This window comes from Panthera uncia (genome assembly GCF_023721935.1).
Source record: "Panthera uncia isolate 11264 chromosome B3 unlocalized genomic scaffold, Puncia_PCG_1.0 HiC_scaffold_1, whole genome shotgun sequence".
NCBI lineage: Eukaryota > Metazoa > Chordata > Mammalia > Carnivora > Felidae > Panthera > Panthera uncia.
In genome coordinates this window covers 43747796-43774343 of record NW_026057582.1, presented here as the reverse complement: position 1 = coordinate 43774343, position 26548 = coordinate 43747796, and the positions used below count along the sequence as shown (strand labels likewise).

General features: G+C 40.0%; 1 protein-coding gene, 1 long non-coding RNA gene and 1 pseudogene across 5 annotated transcripts in view; 1 reads left to right on the top strand and 2 right to left on the bottom strand.

Annotated features, from left to right (window-relative positions):
- Nucleotides 1-9487, bottom strand: part of LOC125909489 (uncharacterized) — a 58071-nt gene extending 48584 nt beyond the window's left edge. Inside the window, exon 1 of the long non-coding RNA XR_007453707.1 lies at nucleotides 9401-9487. This is a non-coding gene — a long non-coding RNA (uncharacterized LOC125909489). The remainder of the gene's footprint in view (nucleotides 1-9400) is intronic.
- On the bottom strand, nucleotides 1049-3202 carry LOC125909484 (26S proteasome regulatory subunit 4-like; annotated as a pseudogene).
- The window catches only part of FBXO34 (F-box protein 34), an 88235-nt gene continuing 70557 nt past the window's right edge, over nucleotides 8871-26548 (top strand). The window contains exon 1 of one of the 4 annotated variants that reach the window (XM_049612734.1): nucleotides 8871-9030. In XM_049612734.1, the coding sequence (XP_049468691.1) occupies nucleotides 8885-9030 (146 nt within the window). In that variant the 5' untranslated portion in view covers nucleotides 8871-8884. Of the gene's footprint in view, nucleotides 9031-9188; nucleotides 9804-26548 lie in introns of those variants that run through there. The other 3 variants (XM_049612737.1, XM_049612740.1, XM_049612736.1) reach the window with 3 other exon arrangements.

The following is a 26548-nucleotide window of genomic DNA, read 5'->3' as shown; positions in this document are numbered from 1 at the left end:
GCTGTGGAGAGAACATCTCCTGGGGAAAATCCCACTAGGAAAATTCTTCTGGGAACAGTAAGATCCCTCTATTTTTTTCTGCCTCACTTCCAAAAACCTCTTCATGACTGTAGGAATTAAACCATTCTTAATATAGATCACTGCTGCCCTTGCAGAAAAATATTTCTAGGATTTAAAAAGAAATCACTGAACCATTACTTAATGAGTAACTTCTGAGTGTTAGGCACAGGGCTTGACATTAGGATATAGTAATGAATAAAGCTTACTCTCCATTCTTTTGAAGTGCTCCTCTGCAGGGGGTTATAATACATAAAAAAGTAGGCACCCTGGTGGCTCAGTTGATTGAGCATCTGACTCTTGATTTCGGCTCAGGTCATGATACCAGGGTTATAGGATTGAGCCCTGCGTCCAGCTCTGCACCAAGCATGGAGCCTGCTTAAAATTCTTTCTCTCCCTCTGTCCCTCTGCCCTTCTCCCTAGGTAGCGTGTGCTCTCTCTCTCTCTCCCTCTCTCTCAAAACTAACAAACAAACAAATAAAGTGATGACTGTTACAAAATTTTGTGAAAGGATGAGTAGGGAAGTTCTGGTTTGAAGAGGCTTTAGCCACCTCCCATGTCACCCTAAATGAAAATAAAATCTAAGTAAAAACTGGACTTGCTAGGCAAAAAGTTCCCCAGTGTACTTCCCTTTTCCTCCAAAGTCCCTCCTAAACATAAATTCTGGCATCTCCAGTGCTCTGTGGAGACTTTAAGCCAATACTTAAGATTGTGTCAGGGTTAACCAGTTGCAGAGAAGGGAGAGGAACCTTCTAGGCTGAGGGATGAGTAGACCCAAAGGCCCTGAGATGGAACAGAGATTGCCTGACTTGATAGAGGAGCTAACGAAATGCTTTCATTGTTTCCTGCTGAACTTCAGTACTTGGATTCCATGGAATATATAGATATTTTATTTTATTTTATTTTATTTAGTTTAGTTTAGTTTAGTTTTTTTTTTTTTTTTTTTTTTGAGAAGGGGCTCGCTTTATTGGGGAGAGAGCAACCAACAGATGAAGGCAGTCTGGTGGGCATGCTACACATCATGCTCAAAAAGAGCACAGGAGGTTCTGCTAAGAAAGATCAACTGGAACATGGGTTCCTCTGGGCAACTCCCCCAACCTCATCCCTCTGAGGAATTGGGATACTCCCAACCACTTCTTTGAAGGCAAATGTGTTCACTACAGATAGAGCCCCTTAGGGGTGCCTTCTTGTTTTTTATAAAGAACATCTTCTTTAGATTTTTTGAAGTCTTCATTTGTTACTTTTATTCTACGTTCTCTCAAGGCCATCAGACCAGCTTCTGTACAGATTGCCTTGATGTCAGCCCCAGAGAGGTCATCTTTAGCCATGATCAAGTCGTCCAGGGTTACATCATTGGCCAGCATCATCCTGCTTGTGTGGATCTGAAAGATGCGCTTCTTAGTCTTTTCACTGGGCAGGGGGAACTCAATTTTCCAGTCGATGCAGCCTGGTCTGATAAGGGCTGGATCCAAAGTTTCTATTCAGTTTGTGGCCATGATAACTTTCATGTCACCCCTTGAATCAAATCCTTCTACTGGTTCAACCAACCCAACATTGTTCATTGAATTTCTCTCTTACCCCTGCAATTTGAGTCGTATATTTTTGTTCCAATGGCATCAATTTCATCAATAAATATGATGGATTGTTCATGTTCTTCTGCAACTTGAAACAATTCCCGAACGAGTTTGGGTCCATCACCTAGGTACTTCTGAATAAGTTCAGAGCCAACCACTCTTAACAAATTGGCTGAGATTTGGTTTGCTACTGCTTTGGCTAATAAGGTTTTACCTGTGCCAGGTGGACCATAGAGAATGACCCTCTTTGGGAGCTTTATACCCATCTCTTCATAACATTCAGGATGAGTGAGAGGAAGCTCCACAGATTCCTTAATTTCCTGGATTCGGTTGTCCAACCCCCCAATATCAGCATAGGTTTCCTGGGAGGCCTTTTCTACCTTCTACCTCCTAGGGGGGCCATGGGCCAAGGGACCCACGTCATCCATGAGCACACCTATGATGGTATGCACCTTGTGGTTGAGCAGGACTGAGCAGCCTGGTTCCAGCAGATCCTTGTCTACAAAGGAAAGAATGCTGGTGTAGTGTTTTAAGCCCACAGATGCAGACACTATGGCATGATTGTCATCAACGATCTCTTCAAACATTCTTACCAACATTGGGGTCCCCCTCAGATCATCCACCTTTGACCTTTCCCCCCCTCTTGCTTTTCTTCTAAAGTCTTCATTTGTTTCTGATTTCTAATGAATTCATTCTTCATGAGAAGATGGTCTAACTTCAGTAATTTTAAGTGATGCTGAGTGTGAGGTGTCACCAGTGACAGCTTGCTGGCAGCATTTGGTCCCTTTGTTTTCTTCTTTTCTCCACTCTAGTTGGTACTTTTTTTTCTTGTCCTTGTCATCCTTTCTTGCCCCTCCAGGGCCCTGACCACCACTCTGACTTTGACCCAGCTTGCCTTGGCAGCTTGAACCACCACTACTGGAAGTCCTACATAGACATTTTAAATAGAGGAGCATCAGGAATGGACATTGTTGCTTAGGTTTAGATTTCTAGTAAAAAGGCAAACATTAAGAAGGGACTTGGAAACCATTATGGCCTGGTATTAAATCTACCCAAGTGTTAATTATGATAATCAGAATGTGAAGAGTTTGGGAGGGATTGCCTCTTTTATGTGCATCAATAAGTGGGATACATATGGGGTGCCTGGGTGGCTCAGTTGGTTAAGCATCTGACTTGGTCTCAGGTCATAATCTCACGGTTCATGAATTCGAGTCCTGCATTGGGTAAGCTCAAGCCCCACTTCAGGTGAGCCCTGCTTCTCTCTCTCTACCCCTCGTGGGATCCTCTCCTCTCCTCTCTTTCTCCCTCCCTCTCTCTCTCTCTCCATCCTCACTCACTTGCACCCTGTCTCTCTCTCTCTCTCAAAAAAAAAGTAGGATACATATGGAAATTGTTTTGGACCGTTGGGTTGGTGTTGTAGAAACCATCATCTGAAAGGTCAAAGGGCACTGAAAACAGTGTGAGCTTCTAAGGATAATATACAGGGAAAGGAGATCTCGGGACCTTGACTGGGTTTTGCCATGGCATTTCACTGGAGGAGGCTGTCAGTCATCACCCTGCATTTCTTTTATTCCCTTGTATAAGCATGCAAGTCACCATAAAGTCAGTGAATCTAAAGGACTTTTTTGAAGAAATTAAAATTATTTAAAAAATTATCTGTGTAACTATCAATGTATCCTTTATTCCACCTCTCTTCCCCCCACCCCCTGTGAAGAGAGTCTCTTGGTTTTTAGCTTTCAGCAGATTTTTGTGGTGCCACAGATCCAAGAAAAGGATAAGAACTATGATTTTCTGATTTTAATACTTATTCGGCTTTATGCCCCTCACAACCCACATCTCAGTTGTGAGATATACTCATATCTGTTGGAGGTTTACTGCCTTTCTCCTTCTGTTTCTCTTTAGTTTTGTTCTTCTATTTATGATGAATGAAGTTATTTCTCATGGCCGAGTAGCCTCTGCCCAGCCTCCCATCGCCACTGTCATACTACATACATGTGTTGGGGCTCAGGGCTTCCAATGACTTTTTCTAGACCTCTTGAAGTGTGTGCCTTTAACTTGGTAAACTTGAAAGCTTTTTCACTTTTTTCTTTTTTAAAAATTTTTTAATTTAATTTTTAAAATTTACATCCAGTTAGCATATAGTATAACAATGGTTTCAGGAGTAGATTCCTTAATGTCCCTTACCCATTTAGCCCATTCCCCCCCACCACAACCCCTCCAGTAACCCTCTGTTCTCCATATTTAAGAGTCTCTTATGTTTCGTCCCCCTCCCTGTTTTTATATTATTTTAGCTTCCCTTCCCTGTGTTCATCTGTTCTGTGTCTTAAAGTCCTCGTATGAGTGAAGTCATATGATATTTGTCTTTCTCTAATTTCGCTTAGCATAATACCCTCCAGTTCCATCCACGTAGTTGCAAATAGCAAGATTTCATTCTTTCTGATTGCAGAGTAATAGTCCGTTGTATATATATATACCACATCTTCTTTATCCATTCATCCATCAATGGACATTTGGGCTCTTTCCATACTTTGGCTATTGTTGATAGTGCTGCTATCAACAAATAAACATTGGGGTGCATGTGCCCCTTCAAAACAGCATACTTGTATCCCTTGGATAAATACCTAGTAGTGCAATTGCTGGGTTGTAGGGTAGTTCTATTTTTAATTTTTTGAGGAATCTCCATCCTGTTTTCCAGAGTGGCTGCACCAGTTTGCATTCCCACCAGCAGTGCAAAAGAGATCCTCTTTCTCTGCATCCTTGCCAACATCTGTTGTTGCCTGAGTTGCTAATATTAGTCATTCTGACAGGTGTGAGGTGGTATCTCCTTGTGGTTTTGATTTGTATTTCCCTGCTGATGAGTGATATTGAGCATTTTTTCATGTGTTGGCTGGCTATATATATAACAAAGGACTTATATCCAGAAGAGATAGAAGTCCTACAAATGAATACTTAAAAGACAACCAAATTTGGGGCGCCTGGGTGGCTCAGTTGGTTAAGCGTCCGACTTCGGCTCAGGTCATGATCTCACAGTCCGTGAGTTTGAGCCCCGCGTCAGGCTCTGTGCTGACAGCTCAGAGCCTGGAGCCTGTTTCAGGTTCTGTGTCTCCCTCTCTCTGACCCTCCCCCATTCATGTTCTGTCTCTCTCTGTCTCAAAAATAAATAAACGTTAAAAAAAAATTAAAAAAAAAAAAAGAAGTTGCTGTGGCCAAAATCAAAGAGGTTTTTGCCTGCTTTCTCCTTGAGGATTCTGATGGCTTTCTGTCTTACATTTAGGTCTTTTATCCATTTTGAGTTTATTTTTGTGTGTGGTGTAAGAAAGTGGTCCAGGTTCATTTTTCTGCATGTTACTGCCCAGTTTTCCCAGCAGCACTTGCTGAAGAGACTGTCTTTATTCCATTCTTTCCTGCTTTGTCAAAGATTAATTGACCATACGTTTGTGGGTCCATTTCTGGGTTCTCTATTCTGTTCCATTGATCTGAGTGTCTGTTTTTGTGCCACACTTCTTTTTTCTTATTTAAGCTTCACAATAATAGTAGGGAAAGACATTTTCACACCCAGTGACCTAGTTCTGCAGTAAGGATGAGCCTAGATGCAGTCTACTGGACCCTTTCTCTTGCTTTCCTTTTCATTGCAGTGGAGGATGTAGGTTAAGGATCAAGAGTTTGGGGTGTGGAGGAAAATGAGATGGTATTTTTCCTTTGGAGGTAGGAGTGAGCTTATTAAGGAATAAGTGGAAGGTTCTTAGATTTTATTCTGAGCAGAGGAGTAATGAAACCATGTCTATACAAACGATTGTTTGATTCAGTATGTTTGCTGGTTTGAGATGATTAAATTTTTTGTTTCTTTTTAAATGTCTATTTTTGAAAGAAAGAGAGAGAGAGAGAGAGACAGAGCATGAGTGGGGGAGGGGCAGAGAGAGAGGGAGAGACAGAATCTGAAGCAGGCTCCAGGCTCTGCACTGTCAGCACAGAGCTTGACACGGGGTTCAAACCCATGAACTGTGAGATCATGACCTGAGCCGAAGTTGGACACTAAACCAACTGAGCCACCCAGGCACCCATGAAATGATTGTTTAGTCATTGATGGAATAACCACAGTTGTATACTGTATATATTTAGGACTTTGCTGTTGCTGTGCCATCTCAGGCCACCTTAATCTTGCTCCTCTTTCAGCTCCTTCTCAGTCCTGCGGCCTCACTGTGCTACACTGATGCCTTTTTGGGGAGTGCCCTCCTCAGAACCTGTTACAGGGTCTATAGCCTAATACATTGCACTGGCTCCAGTGGCTTTGTTTTGTGGGGATCATTCCCATTGTGTACATGGAGAAATAGAATCAAGGGAAAGACTTGCCTCAAATGGTTTCACCACCTCCTCACCGTATTTCTCTTAAAGTAGTGCCATTCAAAGTGTGGCCCACTGGCCAGCTTTAGAACTAGTCTGCCATAAGAACAGAAATGGACAGAAAGAGTTTTAGAAACTTTACTAGCAATTTGATAGAGTGCTTTTATGTGTGCTGAGTTTAATAATGAGAATTTAGGCTTTTGTCTTTTTTAATTTTAAATTTCTTGTTTTCTAGTTTTATTGTATTTTACAAAACCATCAGTTTACAATGTATTAAGGAAAAAAGCAGTTTGAGAAACATTGAATTAGACCACCTAGACTCTAATGGGACTTTTGACAATGAAGATGTGCTTTCCACATGGAAACCATTGTCATTTCAGTTTAATGATATCTCTGTTGTGCTTTGTAGTTACAATGTCTTTAACTTATCTGAAATTCCCCAAACAATACAGTGATATGGTGAAAATGCTAGAGTCTTTGCTAAGTTTGGCTCTATACCACCGGTGCAATCCTGGTCAAATGGTTTAAGTCTTCAAACCTTAGTTTCCTCATCTGTAATAACAATAGTACTCACCTCACAGAGGTGTTTTTCTGATTAAATGAAAGAATGTATGTGATATACAGAATAGTGACTGGATCAAACACTGTAAATGCAATAAATGTTGGATATTAATGAACTGCAGTAAACGCTATTATAAAATGGAGATCATGCTTATCTACCATCATGAGAAAAGTACAGATTAACATGGTTATAATTATTCACTAAACATTTAAGCAATATCAAGTGCAAGATCTTTTAATGGATACTAGGATATAATCCTTGTACTCTAGCAGTTTAGAATCTAGCAGAGGTATAAAATACACACATGTGAGATGTGTGTGGAGTAAAATAAAGGCTGTAAGGAAAGAGGAAAAAATGGGGGGAATCCATTTTTTTGATTCCTGTAAGGAATCAAGAGGTTTTAAAGAGGACAGTGTTTGAGATGAACCTGAAAGGATGGATTGAAGTTTTACAACTTTGAGTCAAATATGACACAGAGAAGTTTCAAATGATCATGATATATTGAGCTAATACCAATCAGATATTAAATCAGACAGTTTGATGTCAATATGTACAGTATGATTCTCTTCCCAATTTATAAAAATATTTGTTTATTTTGAGAGAGAGAAAGAGTGCATGAATGCAAGCAGGGGAGGGGGAGAAAGGGAGAGAGAGAGAGAGAGAGAGAGAGAGAGAGAGAGAATTCCAAGCAGGCTCCACACTGTCAGCACAGAGCCTGACATAGGGCTTGATCCCATGAACTGTTGAGATCATGACCTGAACAAAAATCAAGACTCTGATGCTTAACCGACTGAACCACCCAGGTGCTCCTGCCCCCATTTTTATTAAAATTATGTATATAGATAAAGGGCTAGATGGAGAAGTTAAGTGATTATTTCTTGGTGGTGAGATCATGGGAAATATTTACTTTCCTTATTCTTTTAATTTTTTTGTTACTTTTTGGTATTTAAGATTTCATAATATGCATCTTACCAGAGTAGCTTTATAATTGGATAAGCTACTTTTTAAAGGGCTGGCTAAAATCAAAGCTGCTAAATTAAGTATAACTTGGTATTACCTTTAAAAAATTAAAAAAATTTTTAATGTTTATTTTTTTGAGACAGAGAGAGACAGAGCGTAAGCAGGGAAGGGGCAGAGAGAGAGAGGGAGACCCAGAATCCGAAGCAGGCTCTAGGCTCCGAACTGTACAGAGCCTCTCAGGTGGAACTCAGGAGCCATGAGATCATGACCTGAGCCAAAGTTGACACTTAACTGAGCCACCCAGGCACCCCTAAAAACTCATTTTGGCAGTTTGTATTAGTAACTATAAATGTGTTGATACACTTTCACCTAGTGGTTCCATTTCATGGTATTTATCTTTAAGAATCTACATTCATGAGAATGTCCTGTGAGTTCTTTGTAATGGTAAGAAGAGAAGGGAATACGTCGAAGAATGGAAAATTAATTCAGTAAATTTTCCATGTCTACTTAAATAGGATTTAGCTGTTAAAATACTTATGAAGTGTATGAAATATGAAAAATATAAATACACATGAAGAAAGAGGACCCAAAACTGTGGGTACTCTATGATCATAGCATTGTAAAATAAGTATGCATGGGACAAAAAGTCTAAAGGAAAATACACCAGATGCTGAGAGTGGCTGTGTTTGTGTGAAGGAGTTTTCTTTATTGTCCTCATGTTTTATAATACAGTTAAAACTATTTTTACAATAAAATCGATCATCATTTTAAAGCCTGGGTATGAAAAGTTTCCTTACTGGCACTCTGATTTCAAAGTACTAAATAAATTAATAAAGTATTAAAAACCTATTCTGTATTTCTTTGCAGTTCCTTAAACTTCTACAGACCACATTTTGAGATTGTTAACCTTGAAAGTTTATGTGTAGATAGATAGGTATTCCTGCCATGATTTGCATGGAAACGGATGATAGAAGGGACTCTCTTTTTACAAATGCGAATTCTGAAAATCCAGTCTTCCAAGCTGGTAGCAGAATCAAAATTGGAACCCAAGTCTAATAGTAACTAATACCGTTTGTAGCTCCAGCCATGAGTGCTGATAAACTGGTCAAGTCTACGGACTGAACACTGGCGTTTCTACCATTCTGGCTAGCTAGCCTGAGGGTTTGATTCCTTTCGCTACAGCTCGTACTCCAGCTTTCACTCTTTCCCACCACTTGGGGGCTCGCAGATTCTTCACCCTTTTTAAGTTCCCCACTTTTCCCTTTCCCAGCGTCCGAAGTACCGCAGAACACCCGGCAGGGGTCGCTGCAACCCCCTGGTACCGCAGCCCCTCCCCTGGCCAACCGTCGATTGGGCCGGCGCGTGACGTCACTCCGTTTTAGCCAAACAAATGGGTTTCGGGGCGAGCGTTGGGCTCCGCCGCGCCGTGCTGGGCGCTCGGTCCGCCTCAGCGGTGGGGAGTGAGCCAGGCCTCCTGCTGCCGCCGCATCGGGGTGTGCAGCCCCGGGCCAGGCCCCGACCGGGGCAGGAGCGCAGGTGGGTCCGGGCCGCGGTGAGGCATGGCGTGAGGGTAGCGCGGTCGGGGTCCGGCGGCTGCGGCCACCGTGGCCGCTCCCCGCCCCCTCCCGCCGCCTGCCTGCGCTCCCGGGGAGCGGGGCGGGTGGGGGCGGGGGCGCCGCCCGCGGGTCCCGGGCTCGCAGCGCGTCCGGCGCGTCTGGGGCAGGGGCCCCGCGGCCCGCGCCTTCTCCCGGGCCGGCCTCAGCTAGTGCGCGGGCCGGGCGCTGAGCGCCCCCGCGGGCCGCGGAAGGTCGGGCGGGCCGGCGGGTGGCAGCCGGGTCCCCGGTCCGGGCTAGAGCTCAGGAGATCACAGTTAGGCCGTAAGGAGGCACTGGACCGGCTCTCTCACCTCCGGGACCCGCGGCCGGTGAGGAAGTCGGGCCCTGGGCGGGAGTCGCCTCGCCTGGTCGCGCCCGCCGGGCTCGGCCACCCTGTCCTTTACGTCCCGGCGCAGGTGAGCTGACGCCTCCCCTTAACCTTCCTCTGGGACCGGGCAGGACTGGGGCTCAGAAGCTTCTGTCGCCTCCGGGCAGGCGCAAGTCTATTGCGGGTCGGCCCTAGTCAGCGATGAAGTCACAGTGCTCTGGGTCCTCGTGTCTGTGACGTCAGGGGTTTCCAAGAGATGGGCTATGATGTCACTGCAGACCCCGCGGGGATCTTGGCGCGCGGGAGGGCGGGGAAGACCAGGAGGGGAGAAAAAGGAAGTTCAGTCTTTTATTAACGCCTGGAATTGCAGCGGATTTGAATAGAAGGTGGTTCGATATCAGCATTTCACAATTTTAATAGTTGTCAAGTTCTTTAACTTCATTTCAAACAAGCATTGTTAGTACAGTTCGACAAGACACATTTGATTTAGAAAAGTCTAAATCAGGAGGTTGGGGGAGGTTGAGTGTTTAATGTGAATGCCTTTTAGGAAGCTGAACTCATAGTTTGATGCTTTGTGATTGGAATTGCTGAAGAAATAGAACCAACTGGAGTGCTGATAATTCAGTTTGCCTTACTCTTTTTTTTGCTACCCAGTTATGAAATCAAATACGGTATCTGCTTCTTCGCAGTTTTGCTAGAGAGTGGCCAGAAAGGCGGACCTTAAATGAACTTTTTCTGTTGTAAAGGGGTGGAGGGGTAAGGCGGGAGGTTTGAATTAATCCAATATTCTTTTTAAACAATAATTACCTGAAGATTTAATTTATTTAGGTTGTTCTTGTCTTGTACTGTCATGTATAATTGAGGGCTTCCTGTGGTTTTAACTCACCAACAAGCTGTTTTCTTGCTTTCCCACTAAAACTGGGCTATGACAATAACCCAGGATTGCTTGTCTGGACAGGTAACTAAAATTTTGTCTGTATTACTTTCAAATATGAAACTACAGAATTTATATATATATATTTTTTTTAATATATTTTTTTAATTAATTAATTAATTTTTTTTTTTTGAGAGAGAGAGAGAGAGTGTGAGCAGGGGAGGGGCAGAGAGGATCCCCAGCAGGCTCGGAGTTGTCATTGTGGGGCCAGATGTGGGGCTTCAACTCAAACCATGGCATCATGACCTGAGCTGAAATCAGGAGTCAGACACTTAACTGAGGCACCCCTAGAATTTTTTTAAAGCGCCTTTGTGAATATTGTTTTTCTTCGAAAGCTTTCAGAAGAGATCAGGCCAGAAAAGAAGCTAATCATTTGCCATTACTGACCCTCTTCAGATATTTTAGCATATCAATATAATTTTTTCCTCTCTATAGAATCATTTAAATAGAATCTAGTTTGAAAAATAGTTGCCTTGGGGCGCCTGGGTGGCGCAGTCGGTTAAGCGTCCGACTTCAGCCAGGTCACGATCTCGCGGTCCGTGAGTTCGAGCCCCGCGTCAGGCTCTGGGCTGATGGCTCGGAGCCTGGAGCCTGTTTCCGATTCTGTGTCTCCCTCTCTCTCTGCCCCTCCCCCGTTCATGCTCTGTCTCTCTCTGTCCCAAAAATAAATAAAAACGTTGAAAAAAAAATTTAAAAAAAAAGAAAAATAGTTGCCTTAAGATTGAAGTATGATTACAATATAGGGTCTTCAGCTGGAAGCTTGGGTAGGAGTCCTCAGTACTTCCTCATTGACCTTGATTTGTAATGGTAATTTTTTTGTCTTGTTGTTAATAGTTGCTCTTCTCCATTTGCCTCTAAAGGTGATTGATAGGTATTGTCTCTCTGAATTTTGCATCAACATGTAGATGGACATTATACTGTGTACATTAACACAGTAAATGAAAGCAAACATTTACCCTCCTTAATTACTGTTGCATTTGACTGGAAGTTCACAAAAGAAGGCTTTCTTACAAATTTCTTTTTGGTCCTCACCATACCTTGGAAATCTGACAGAGTTATGTGTGGTACTGAAAATTGTTTGTTTGTTTGTTTTCTTTTAAGAAGTTAGTAATTATATGGTGGTAATGTTGATTGAAGGCTCTAAGGACAGAATTTGAGCCTTTGGATCCTCAAGACTGATAGGTACCGAGTTAACATGAAACTGCTGATATTGAGGGTTTTAGTCAACCTACTCTAAGATGAAAGGATCGTGGCAAGATAGTATGTGATGAAATTGAAGGAGGTTCAGAAGGACACTTGTACAGGTCTTTTCCAGGTAGCCTTTCAAGGGCAGGCTATGTGGCTCTGTGCAAATTAAGTGTATCGTACTTGTATATCTGGGAAGGGATGGAAGTCAAACTAAATGTGAATTGAAAGACATATAAATGATGATGATACAGTAATCTCTTCCTGGCAGTGCTTTTTTCCCCTCTGTTGTGTTTAGTAGTTATGATTTTTTTTTCCTGATGGAACATGAGAATAGGTGGAGAATAATATCTTTAAGTGTATTCTAATGTGATTGAGGAACAATGACAGGTATAAAAAAGCCAGCTTATGTGTATAGTTGTATAACTATTTAGCAAGCCATAACTCTTCTGAAACATTTTTACAGCTTGTTTCTACCTTTGGCAGGATGTTTTTCTACCCAGGCCTTGAAGTTTTGGGTCTAGGAAGTAGCTTTTACTTCTTATAAACGGGCATTTATTTTAGATTGCGTTTAAAATATTTTGTTATCTTCTTCAGTTACTGCATTTGAAGGGACTAAGTCGACCACTCATTAATGATTATGGCATCTTTCTGACAGCTAAAGCAAATATGAAGAAATCAAAGTGCTGTATTTTATGAATTTTCCGAATTCTTTGGGTATGTTTATTGGATCATTTCTATTAACAGGTAGAATTTAAATTCTTGTACAAAATTTCTACTTTATTTTCTAAACTTAAATTTATGCTCAGTTTAACTTGGAGAGTTTTGATATTCTAGTAAGCCTTAGTCTTGTTTAATATTTGCTGGGGGAGAACATACTAATCATTAGAGACATCATTTCGTGTAATCTTCCAAAATTTGCAGCTGTTTAGAACCAGATACTTGAGGGAGGCTACTATGGTATAATGAATGCCTTCCTTGTTAGGTCATGTGTGACAAAGGCAAAATTCAGCAAGTGCATAATTTACAGTCCTTTGGAAGCAACAAAAACAAAAAAAAGAGATTAACTCCAAATGCATTAAGGTCATCTGGAAATTGAATTCCTGTCAGTCTTTATCTTTGCATAATTTAACTTCTCTGTAGTTCATGTTTATGGTATGTTGAAGCTGATGAACATACTATATTATCTAGGAAAGTACTAATAATTAGAGTGTAGGTGTTTCTTAATGTTAGCTGAAAGAATTTATCAACCTTTAATTTCCAACAACATCTTCTAGTTAGCTCTCGACAGAGGAGGCTCTGGATCTTCTCCTTTTAAATATTCAACTTCTGGGGCGCCTGGGTGGCTCAGTTGGTCTAGCATCTGACTTCAGCTCAGGTCATGATCTCACAGTTTGTGAGTTCGAGCCCCGCGTTGGGCTCTGTGCTGACAGCTCAGAGCCTGGAGCCTGCTTTGGATTCTGTCTCCTTCTGTCTCTGCCCCTCCCCACTTGTGTTCTCTCTGTCTCTCAAAAATAAATAAATGAAAAAAAATTTTTAATATTCAACCGCAGAATCCTAGCACATACATTTCCTACCCTGTTTAGTTTAAATATGAAACTAAACATTAGTATGTGTGATTAAATATTACTAAATTTATTATAAGGCATGGGTTTCATTCATCCAACAGACATTTTTTGAGTACCTCAGCTAGGGACTGTGACATGCAGATGAATTGTCCTTGCTACAAGGATCCTTGACCTTTGTTTTAATATTTCCTTGCCATGGAGGCCCATGGGTAGGTGGAGCCAGAATTGGACCAAGAGGGCAAACCAGTTATGTTATGCCAGATTGGCCAGAGGTCTTATCTAAAAGTCAGTTTAAAGAGGTATTTAGAAACTCAGGTGAAAAGAATGGGGAATAGATTATGATACTGGCAAAGGGTCTAGACTCCACAGATTTGGATTACTCTAAAATGAGTGAAGCTTAGCAAGTGAGCACTTTCTTTGAGTCAAGAACAAGTGCTGAAGGCCAGAACTAGCCTGTGTAGGCAGTCTAAAATTAGAGGCAGAGTGAAGAGGTAGAATCCAGATATCCCGCTCTCACAGGCATTGTGTGTACCTTTTTCCACTCTAAGGTTATTCCTTTTCTTTCTTATTTCCTTCCCCTCCCCTCCCTCCCTCCCTCCTTTCCTTCTTTCCTTCCTTCCTTGTTCCTTTTCTTAAATTGACAAACTCACAGCCTTCATTTCCACTTTTGTTTTCTTTCCCTGCCATTTTATTATGGAAAATTTTAATCACAGAAAAGTCGCAAGAATTGTTTGCTGAACAACTGAATACCCAAGTGCCTGCAAACCTAGATTCTGTAATTTATATTTTGCCTTATATACTTATCTATCTATCCAACCTACCATCCCTCTCTCTTCCTGTATTCATTCATCAATTTATCTTATATTTTGTTGTGTTTCAAAGTAACTATATTTTACTCCTAAATACTTCAGTGTGCCCATCATGAACTATTTGTTTACTTGGTTTTTAGGTGGAACTTATATACAGTAAGTTGTACAGATCTTACGTATACCATACCCTTAGTTTGGGCAAATTCATACATCTTTGTAACCTATAACCCTGACAAGATAGAACATTACCGGGGCGCCTGGGTGGCTCAGTCAGTTGAGTGTCCGACTTCGGCTCAGGTAGTGATCTCACGGTTCCAGGGTTTGAGCCCGCGTTGGGCTTTGTGCTGATAGCTTGGAGCCTGGAGCTTGCTTCGGATTCTGTGTCTGCCTCTCTCTCTGTCCCTCCTCCACTCATGTTCTGTCTCTCTCTGAAAAGTAAATAAACATTAAGAAAAAAAAAAAATAGAACATTACCATCACTATAAGAAGTTCCTTCATGTACCTTCCAAGTCAATTTAATTAACTTTTTAATCTTCTGCAGTCTTATTTCCACCAGTTTCTTCTGAAAATACCCGTTCAAAGGGCTAGCTTTGTTAGCACACTTGAGTAGCATTGTGCTAGATGTTCAGAATGTAAAGAAGAACACAGCTCCTACTCTCTTTAAGCTTATAATTTAGTTTGGGTTATAGTCAGGTGTCCAAAAAGAGATAAATGTTATATGAATTAAGAGGAGGCAAATGGGACTGCCAGAGAAAGCTTCCTAGGTGTGAATCTTGAATTGGACCTTTGTTTTGGGATCCAGAGAAGAGTTGTGTGTGTGTTTTGTTTTGTTTCGTTTTTAATTTAAATAGACTGATTAGAAATTAGAAGTTATTGTATTAAACAACACTAGCAGAGAAGGGTGGTTTGGACCCAATTTTGGAGTGAGTATAAACATTATTCTATATCCAGTGATAATTTTTGAAGAAGGAAGGAATATAAAAAACATTAAATTCTTCTCTTGTTTGTCATATCTGGTACTTAATTGTGTCGATGATTTCTTCATTTTTTGAGGCCTCTCCTTTCTTGGTTCTTTGCCTATCTCTGATTCTCAGTTTTGCTGGCAATTCTTTCTCTTCCAGATTTAAACTACTGAGAGCTCTGTCTTGACTCTTTATTGTGCTCCTTGTTATCTGGCCCTTAGCTCTTTGGGCTTCTCAATTATAATTCTTTCCAGGTCCTTGCTACATCTGTATCCATAAGCTGTTAACCCTTGTTAGGTTTCTAACTGCTAATAGTATGCTGCTTTTTATGTGTCCCTCTTTACTTTGTACTTGTTCAAGAGTCTGTAGCAAGAGCATTTGTTCTAAGTAGTTGTAGCAAATGGGATTTATTAGGAAAGAAAGATGTACACTTGTGCTGAATGAATAGAGTAGATGAGCTTCTAGGAACAAACCTCAGAACGACACTGCAGAATTTGCCTGCTAAGGGGGCTACTGCCAGTGTGGACCGTGCTGTTGAATCAGAAAGCTGCTGCCACCGTACTTACCTTTAAAAAAAGAAGAAGTAGGAGTAGGAGAAGGAGAAGTAGTAGTAGTGGTTTACCTTCCTTGGGCAGAACTACCATTGATGTTACTTTCTGCTCCCATGTCTTATGTAGGTGTGTCTGCTCTTAGGTCAAATGTGAGACCTTAATTTAAAGGGCATCTAGAAAATGTAGTTTTTAGTTCAGCCTCTGAAAAACAGGAAGGTGAGGATGGGTTGGAATGAGTAGTGACCTTCACTTTGTGAAAAACTAAACTCCTTTTCCATAGATTCCCTCAGTGTAACAAAGTAAAGTCTTTTCAGATTTTGCTATTTCTGTGCAAAGACCATGGGTATTGTTCTAGTTTCCTGAGATGGAAACTACTGCTCTCAATTGTACCAGATTTTTATGTTCTGGGTATAACAAAAAACTGACTCAAATTTACTAGCTCATAATATTGAAAAGTTCAAAGGTGAAGCTTGATCCACTTGTACTTAGGTGATCAGAACCTCATCTTTCTCTTTTTTCCGTTATTTAATGAGCTCTGCTTCTGATGTGTTGGTCCCTTTGTGGTCCCAGCATGTTTGTCAACAGCTCAAGCTCTAGGTGCTCATGCCATCAAATCCAGAGAGGAAGGGTGAGTGTTTCAGCAGAGGCTGTAGGGCCTGACCTTTGTTCCTTCATCCAACCCTTTGGCAGTCTGAAGCCTACAGGACCCCTTTTTTGGGTTATTTATTTATTTTCATTGTAATTGTTACAAAAATGTTTATTTTTGAGAGACAGAGCAAGTGGGGGAGGGGCACAGAGACGGGGACAGAGGATCCAAAGCAGGCTCTGTGCTGACAGCAGCTAGCCTAATGTCGGGCTCGAGCTCACAAACTGTGAGATCATGACCTGAGCCAAAGTTGGACACTCCACCAGCTGAGCCACCCAGGCGCCCCTTAAATTTTTTTTGAAAAAAAGAGTAATAGTATTTCACTGGTGACCCTCAAGGCAGGCCGATCCCACCCCACCTTGGGGAGAGGAGGGGCGCACCAGTTGTCTTCCACTTATTTTACATCTCTCGTGTCACTTCACCATGCCAGACTAGGGTCAAGCTCAACAGGGTCTTCTTTCCCCATTCTCTATGCTGTGGTTTCCCCATTCTCTATGCTGTGGTTATAGTTATTCCTGCTATTGTACTCAGGCTTCACTGAATTTCTCCACTTTGACATTTGGAGTACTGGGCAGAAATCACATTGCATCAAAGGCTGGGGGCCTTTGTGATATTTTTTTTAATGTTTATTTATTTTTGAGAGAGAGAGAGACAGACAGAGTGCGAGTGGCAGAGGAGCAGAGAGAGGAGGGAGAATTTGAAGCAGGCTCCATGTTCTGAGCTGTCAGCACAGAGCCCAATGAGGGGTTCAGACTCACAAACCGTGAGATCATGACCTGAGCCAAAGTCAGACACTCAGCTTACTGAGCCCACCCAGGCAGGAGTCCAGGGCCTTTGTGATTATTTTAAAATAAAATATATAGGTCTACAAAGAGAAGCAATTGTATTAAAATACCATTATCAAAATACTTTTTAAAAATTATAAGATAGAATTGCTTCTTTGTTAAATAATAAGATTTAGTATGGGTCTAATAATTTCCAAGTAGTGATAAACATTGGCATTATTTATAAGTGCAAGGCAATGATAATGTGATATGAAACTATCTGTGAATTCTGCTGGTGACAGAGTGACTGGTATTGCAGAATATTGTGGTCTGTTGACTGAATTCACAAAAGGGCATGCTAAATGTCAGTTAAATTAAGTTCAGTAAAATTAAAGATATCTTCTCCCCCTCATCTTAGCTTCTAGACAGCCTGAGTTCTATACCCAAACTTTTTGGGGCATCTGTGTGCTTCAGCTTAAGAACTATAGCTTGAAGAGAGTTTCTCTTCCCAGGAGCCCCAGCAGATAGATGTCTTCATGTATCTCATTGACTTTGGGTCATATTGACATTTCTGAACCAACTACTAAGGCCAGAAATATTTGGTAACTAGTTTAGCCAGCCTGAACCTACCCCTGGAGCTGAGGTTAGGTTCATTCCTACCTAAACAGCATGATGGCTTAGCTTTTTTTTTTTTTTTTTTTTTCCTGAGGGAAAGTCAGGGGCCACAGGGTGCTGAATAGCAAATAGTAGATGTCCAATATGTCATCCTTAATTCATCCCCTCTCCTTTGCTCCCGTAGTCCATCAGTCATCACATTTTAGTGAATTTTTCATTTGGATTTGTCTTTCCCTGATCAAAGTCTCTGTTAACATCCTGGCCTCCAAATTGGAGCATATGGGATAGTCCATTGGGTTGCAAAAAGAAAAGTATTAGAACTTATAGTTATTTTTGCATACTTTTAGTATTTTTGTGTATGTTTTACACTGTATGTAAAATAAAGAAGTTCAGTAGTACATGCACGTATGTAAAATATAGAAGTATGTACGTATTTTTATTAAAAATTGTTTTTAATGTTTATTTTTGAAGGAGAGCCAGAGCATAAGAGGAGGGAGGGGCAGAGAGAGAGGGAGACACAGAATCGGAAGCAAGCTCCAGGCTCTGAGCTGTCAGCACAGAGCCTGGTGTGGAACTGGAACTCACTGACTGTGAGATCATGACCTGAGCTGAAGTTGGACGCTCAACTGACTGAGCCACCCAGGCTCCCCTAGAAGTATATACATATTTATGTGGGTACATGTTAAAATTGTTTCAAATCATGGGAATGGGAGTGTCTTTTAGTAGAAATTTAATGTGAGCTGTATGTAATTTAAAATTTTCTAGTTCACCACATTAAAAAAGGTAAAAGCATCTGAAAATAATTTTAGTATGTTATTTAACATAATATGTCCTAAACACCATGATTTCAACATGTAATCAATATAAAAATTGATGAGATAGTTTGCATTCTTTTTTTCATGTCAAGTCTGAAATTCGATGTTCATTTTACATGTAAATCTCATCTCAGTTCAGACTGGTGATTTCAGATGCTCATTAACCACATGTGGCTAGTGGCTTCTATAGTGGATAGCACAGATCTAGACCAATAGATTATTCTCGGTTTAGAGTTCTATAACTGTCTCTGTAGTTTTCATAAATCCATTATTCTCTTCAGTTTTTTTGTACACTTGCTGGGTCAATTGAACAAAAACCCCACTGGGATGTTACTTTCCTGCATCACATTTAACAGCTTTTTAAAAATTTTCCTTTTATTTTTTTGAGAGTGTGTGTGCAAGCAGGGGAGGGGCAGAGGGAGAAGGAGGGAGAGAATCTTTTTTTTATTTTTTATTTATTTATTTATTTTTTTCAACGTTTTTTATTTATTTTTGGGACAGAGAGAGACAGAGCATGAACGGGGGAGGGGCAGAGAGAGAGGGAGACACAGAATCGGAAACAGGCTCCAGGCTCCGAGCCATCAGCCCAGAGCCTGACGCGGGGCTCGAACTCACGGACCGCGAGATCGTGACCTGGCTGAAGTTGGACGCTTAACCGACTGTGCCACCCAGGCGCCCCAAGGAGGGAGAGAATCTTAAGCACGCTTCACGCCCAGTGCGTATCTGATGAGGCTCAATCCCATGAGTCTGGGATCATGACCTGAGTCAAAATCAAGAGTCGGATGCTCAACTGACTGAGCCACCCAGGCACCCCTTAGCTTTTAAGACTTTCCCTAAGATAGTCTGTCCTATCTTTCTTCCTCACATGTTTCTAGGACTGCCTGCAACAAACCTGGGGTTCAATTAGGTAGTTTCCTCAGCTTTGCCTTCCCTTTCTATTTCTTCAGATGTAATCATTCATTATGAGGAGTCTGTTCCCATAAAACCTCCTTGGACTCTCCAATCCCTCTGCAGTTTATTTTCCAAACTCCCACTGTGTATATTGAGTACTCAGCCACTTAGCACTTTAGCACTTCATCATATACTGTTGTTTACTGTTCTCTAATTGTTTCCTGTGTGTCATTAGGTTTATCTCCCTTAGTAAATGCTAAGCTTCATATCTTATGTCTCTAAATTGTAGATACATAAAGACCTATCTCCCCCCCCCCATCTTTAAGGATATACCTGGGCTATTTAAATTTATAGCTTTAAATTTTTTGAAATTCTGTTCTGTTTTCTACTCTGCTGGTTAACTTAGACACCTAGCAGATTCAGTGGTAGGAGTTTGTGTATTGAAATGTTTATTTGGTTCTTGAAAATGAAAGAATTTAATTTGATTTATAAAGTAGTGTACTTGAAGCTGTAAGATCATTCTTGGAACTATAGTAAGGAATTATTGATTAGCTAGAGTTTCTGAAGATGAAATTTGAGTTTGATTAGGAAGTCTCAAAGGACACATTTGCTCTATTGTCCAGGAACCAAGAGTGGCAAACTTGTTTTCCTAAGTAGGACAAGAGATCTTATTTCCAGTTCAGTCATCAGGATTATTCTCTGGAGGTTCTCGGCACTTTCTACACACTAGTCACTTTAGCCCTAGGGGATTGGTTTCTCTAGTGGAGCAGTCTTTTAGATGAAGAGCTTTTCTGCCATCCATAATGTTTTAGCTCATTTGGATTACTACAAAGAGGACTACGAAAATGGATCCTGAAAATACGTCTGAAGAAGAGCATACGGCTTTATGCTTTAGGAATCCTATCCTTCATTTGATATTTTCTTGCCTGTGTGATATTTAACACATTGTATGGTTATCTTGATAAAATAGCTATATACCAACATTTTTAACTTGTGGAATTTCAAGGCCTCCTTATTACTATTCATTTACTAAAAAACTTGCAGTATGTTTTAGATGCCAGGCATTAAGCTAAGTGCATTAGTTAACTTCTGTCACTTTTTCTGTTGGCACTATTTTACAAATCTTCTATATAATCTTTGGCAAGTAGTGGTCTTCAAGAATATATTTTGTCTTACTGTTTAACACCTTGTGGGTTTTTCTTTCCCTTTTTGGCAAATATCATTAAATAAGATTGTTTTTGTTTGGATATTTATTTACTAAAATAAATATGTATATTTTAAATATTTATTTTGTGAGAGAGAGGCAGAGAGAGGGAGAAAGAATCCCTAGCTGGCCCTAGGCTGTCAGTGCAAAGCCCAAAGTGGGACTTAATCTTACAAACTGTGAGATCATGACCTGAGCCAAAATCAGTTAACCTGTTGAGCCCTAAAATATATTAACTTCTGGAAGTTCACATTTTTCTTTTATTATCAGGAGGTTGTAAGTTTTCCTGAAATTAAAACATAACTTTACATTCTAGTTGCATATATTTGTAAGACTGCATAGTATAAAATATTTTTATAATTTTTATACTTTGATAACGTTTAACATTAAAAAAAAAAACTGTCTTAAATTTTTTTTTTTTACATGTATTTATTTTTGAGAGACAGAGCACACGTGGGGAGGGGCAGAGAGAGAAGGAGACAGAATCGAAAGCAGGCTCCAGGCTCTAAGCTGTCAGCACAGAACCCGACATGGGTCTTCAACTCACAAACCATGAGATCATGATCTGAGCTGAAGTCGGACGTTCAACCAACTGAGCCACCCAGGCGCCCCGTTAAAAAACAAACAAACAAAAAAAACCTTCTTAATTGGCTTCTTCAATAAATCCAGCAGTTATTAATCTTTGTTTCCTGTAGAATCAGGTAAAAATTTATTACGTTGTTTATACCATGAAAAAAGTAACAGGATTAACATATGCAAATTTTAAGTGTTGAGAAAAGAAAACCACGGAAGGTCAGTTTGATAAATTTCTCAGAAATCTTCATTTTATTTCAGTTTATAATCTGATTCACAGACTTTCATAGTTACTATTTGTAACTGTTTATAATCTATACTTATAATCTATACTTCCCTAGCAAGAAAGAACCTTTTGTATGATTCTTTCAGCTAATCTGAGAAAAAGCCTGTTGGCCTTTTTTGATTTAGCTAGCTGCTTTTGTTTGTTCTTAATGAAAGCAGATAATGAGAAATTAAAAGATAAATAATATGTTTCTAGCAGTAGAATGCCCCCAATGCTTCTCTTTTTGGTTAAAATGGTTTCTTGTCTTTTTTCCTTGAAAGAAGAGTTCTCTGCACTGTCCTTACCTTTTCCCCCCTTTCACCATTTTCTTTTGTCATTTTTGTGTCTAGTGGTTTTTGGGTAATTAGTCCAGTGAGAGATCATGTTGAAACTAAAGTCAATATAAGTCTTCAAATCATTAAAATTTGCATATATGAAAATTTCAAAAAATTTAAATAGAATATTTAGTAGGATTAAAGAACATTTATTTTTTGGGTAGGTAATGTGTTCATGGTTCAAAATGCAAAAGGTGTAAAAAGTGAGTTTTCTCCTCCCCTGTCTGTTGGGCACACTTTTCCTCTCACTGGAGGCAACAATTCTGTTCTCCCTACTTTTTAAAAAAATGCAAGTGTATCCTACATGCTACCATATTGACTTTTACTTGATTTTTGTCCTATACATATTGTTATATGAAGAGTGTATTATTAGTGATAGAACTAAACTAGCAGTGGGTTAACGAACAAAGTTCTCTTATAAAAATTCAGGTAGTTGGTCTAGGGCTGGTATAGCATTCGTGGTATTTCTCTCTCTGTTTTGTTTGGAGGCATAATGAATACAGTAAATTGCACAGACATTAAACAGTTTGATGAGTTTTAACAATTGTATATAACAAACCCTGCGGTTAAGAGAGCCCTCTAGTCTGGTCCTTATTCCTTCCCCCACTCCATACTATTACTGCTCCACTGTTGCCTAGTGTGCTCATTGAGCTAGTTGAATCTCCAGCCATTGCAGCCCATTCCACACCGCAGGATGCAAGAAGGGATGAAGGTTACATGCCAGCCTTTTTACAGGAAGATTTCTAGAGCTGCCGCTTCGCAACATTTTTAATGTTTCATTAGCCATACCCATAAATAAAGGCGTTTCTTGTTTTACTACCCTTCATTTTATTGCACTTTGCAGATTTTGCATTTTTTACAAATTGAATGTTTGTGGCAACTTGGTGCCATTTTTCCAACAGTGTTTGATCAGTTTGTGTGTTTGTGTCACATTTTGGTAATTTTTCCGTATTTCAGACTTTTTCATTATTATATTTGGGTGATTTGTGATGAGTGATCTTTGATGTAATTGTTTTGGGGTGCCATGAACTGTGCCCGTGTAAGATGGTGAACGTAATAAATGTGTGTTCTGGCTGCTCCACTGACCAACCGTTCTTCTGTTTCTCCCTCTCCTCGGGCCTCCCTGTTGCCTGAGACACAATATTGAAATTAGGCCAGTTAATAACCTTACAGTGACCTCATAGTGTTCCGAGTGAAAGGAAGAGCTGCACATCTCTCACTTTTAAATCAAAAGCTAGAAATGATTAAGCTTAGTGAAAAAGGAATGTCCAGAGCTGAGACAGACGGAAAACTAGGCTTCTTGTGCCACACAGCCAAGATTTGAATGCAGAGGAAAAGTTCTTGAGGAAATTAAAAGTGTTAACTCTAGGGAACATATGAATGGTGAGAAAAAGCAAAACAGCCTTATTATAATAGCTGATATGAAGATAGTTAGTGGTCCGGACAGATCAAACCACCTGCAACATTCCCTTAAGCCAAAGCCCAATCCAGAGCAAGGTCCTCACTTCAATTCTTTGAAGGCTGAAAGAGGTGACAAAATTGCAGAAGAAAAGTTTGAAACTAGCTGAGGTTGGTTAGTGAGGTTTAAAAAGCCACCTTGATAATCTAAAAGTGAGAAGTAAAGTAAAGCAACAACTGCTGATGTAGAAGCTGTAGTAAGTTACCCAGAACATGGAGGTAAGATGATTAACGAAGGTGGCTACACTCAATAACACATTTTCAATGTAAATGAAATAGCTTTATAGTGGAAGAAGATGCCTTTTAGGACTTTCATAGCTAAAGAGAAGTCCATGCCTGGCTTCAAGTCTTCAAAGGACAGGCTGACTCTCTTGTTAGGGGCTAATTCTAATGATGATTTTAAATAGAAGCCAGTGCTCATTTACCATTCCAAAAATCCTGGGTCCTATGCTCTATACATGGAACAAAAAAGCCTGGATAATAGCAGATCTGTTTACAACATGGTTTACCAAATATTTTCAGTCTACTAGTGAGTGAGACCTACTGCTCAGATATTAAAATATCACAGCTGTGATGGGGATGTACTATGAGATTAATGTTTTCATGACTGCTAATACAACATCCATTCTGTGGCCCATGGATCAAGGAGCCATTTCTATTTTCAAGTCTTTATTTTTATTTATTTATGGGTTTTTTTTTCAAGTCTTTGTATTTAAGAGATCCATTTTGTAAGGCTGTAGCTGCCATAGATAGTGATTCCTCTGATGGATTTGGGCAAAGTAAAATTGAAAACCTTCTGGAAAGAAGCCACCATTCTAGATGCTATTAAGAACATTTGTGATTCCTGGGAAGAAGTCAGGATATCAACATTAACAGGAATCTAGAAGAAGTTGATTCTAACCCTCATGGATAACTTTGAGGGTTCAAGACTTCAGTGGAGAAAGTAACTGCAGAGGTAGCAGAAACAGCAAGAGAACTAGAATTAGAAGTACAGCCCGAAGATGGGACTGAACTGCTGCAATCTCAGGATAAAACTTGAATAGGTGAAGAGTCACTTATTATACATGAGAAAAGAAAGTGGTTTCTTGGAGTGCAATTGACTTCTGGTGAAGATGTGAAGATTGTTGAAATGACAACAAACGGTTTAGAATATTATGTAAACTTAGTTGATAAAACAGCAGTAGGTTTTGAGAGGATTGACTCCAATTTGTAAAGGAGTTCAAGCAGCATGCTCCTTTGTAAAAGGAAGCGTCAGTATGGCAAACTTCATTGTTGTCTTATTTTAAGGAATTGCCTGATCAGAAGTATCCTGATCAGTCAGCAGCCATCAACGTAGAGGTTAAGACCCTCTGCCAGCAAAGAAGATTAAGACTCGCTGAAAGCTCAGATGATGGTTAGCATTTTTTAGAAATAAAGTATTTTTAAATTAAGGTATGTACAATGCTTTTGCATACTTAATAGACTACACCATAGCATAAACTTAACTTTTATATGCACTAGAAAAGCAAAAAATTCATTTGACTTGCTTTATTTTGGCATTTGCTTTATTGCGGTGGTCTGGAACTGAACTGCACTATCTCCCAATATCACATACTTCACAGTAAACTGACAGGAAGACAAGTGAGTAATGTGTTTTTCAGGAGTTTCTCTCTTAAATGTAGAATAGGGCACAAGGTTAAAATGCTTTCTTTTTTTTTTTCCTTTTATTTTCTCTTGTACATTCCTTAACATGTAGAAACTTAAATCTTAAAGTACCCTTTAACTTAATTGGGGAAAAAGAAAGTAATCAACAAATCTATTCCATTTAGTTCCTTTTCTATAATAAAAATTTCTTGTGTTTCTCTTAACTTTCTGAGCTTCTTTTTTCTCCCCAAAGGTGGTTTATTTTAAGAGAGAGAGAGCCATGCACGTGTGTGCACATGTGTGCATGGGGGAGGGGTAGAGAGAATCCCAAACAGGCTCTGCACTGGCAACGCAGAGCCAGATATGGGGCTTGAACTCAGGAACTGTGAGATCATGCTGAGCCAAAACCAAGAGTTGGATGCTTAACCACCTGAGCCACCCAGGTGCTCCAACTTTCTATGCTTTTATTCTCCATTTGCTATGTGGGCTCAGATAAATTATATAAATATATTCTACTAACTTGTAATTTTTTTATAGAATAATATTTTTAAAATAGGTTTTTAACTCTATAAAATAAGCTTTTGGTGGGAACTTCAGGAAAAAATTTCATAGTAATTTTCCATACAACCAGGTGGTATTATGAGCTGCACTTACTTTTGAAGTAGGAAATAACATTAGAAAAAAGGATGTATACATATGTTTTCCCAAACCACATGATGATGTCTTGGAGAGCAGAGCCCTCTTTCTTAGCTATCATGGCACAGACCATTGAACCTTGCACTTGGTAGATCATTTTTTTTTTTTTTTTGAATTGAAGTGAATCTTGGGAAAGTGGTAGAAAAATGATTAGACTGTCAGTAGCAATGTGTTAGTCCTTCAAGGGCAGTGGGGAGAAGCTATTAGTATAATGTCATTGTTAGTACTTTTGAAATTATCATCTATTTAGGTAAAGAAACTTAAAGGGCCAATGTCTATGCTCTGAAGATAGAGACTTTAAGATTTAGTATGGTATCCTCCCATTTTATCTCGAGGTCAAGTTGTTGTTGTCATTGTCGTTTTAAGCAATGAAGCTCTGATAAGCCAAAGAACAGGAAAACAAAAATATTCCCTATACTTGTAGTTGTAGTCCTCCTCGGGGCCCCTTCCTGAGGTCTTCATAATTTGGAATAGAAAGTGGTGCCTGCCATGTTCCTTCTTGTGTCCTTAGCACGAAAGCAATGCCTAGCACATAGTTGGTGTTCAGTTCAGTAAACATTTGTTGAATGAAAATTTATAAATTGATTTCTTTTTTAAAATTTAAATCCAAGTTAGCATACAGTGTAATAATGATTTCAGGAATAGATAAATTGATTTCTTTCATTTGATTTTGCTAGCACAGATTGTCTGGGCAGAGAAGGAGATACTTTGAGGGACCAAATAGCAATAGCTGACATTTTTGCTTATGGTTAGGTAGTGGTGATGGTGTTAATCAGGTAGGCTTATGTTAGGATTTGCATTGGCCTTTCCCTGTGCCTAGAACACTATTCTCTTAGGTAAATCTTCATGCCTAACTTACTACCCACCTCCTCCGAATCTCTTATATATCACCTTCTTAAGCCTGTACTGATCACTGTTAAGTATTTTTTTTGAAATTTAATTCTTTTGAAGTTTGTTTTGAGAGAGAGAGTGTGTGTGTGTATGTGTGAGCAGGATAGGGGGGAGAGAGAGGAAGAGAGAGAGAATCCCAAGCGGTCTCCACACTGTCAGCACGGAGCCTGATGCGAGGCTGGAACTCAAGAAACATGAGTTCGTGACCTGAGCCGAAATCAAGAGTCGGTCAGTTAACCAACTGACCTACCCAGGTGCCCCTGACCACTCTGTTTAAAATGGTAACTGCTTCTCTCTCCCTGTACTTCCAAGTTTCCTTATCTTAGTCTGTTTTTTTCCCATAACA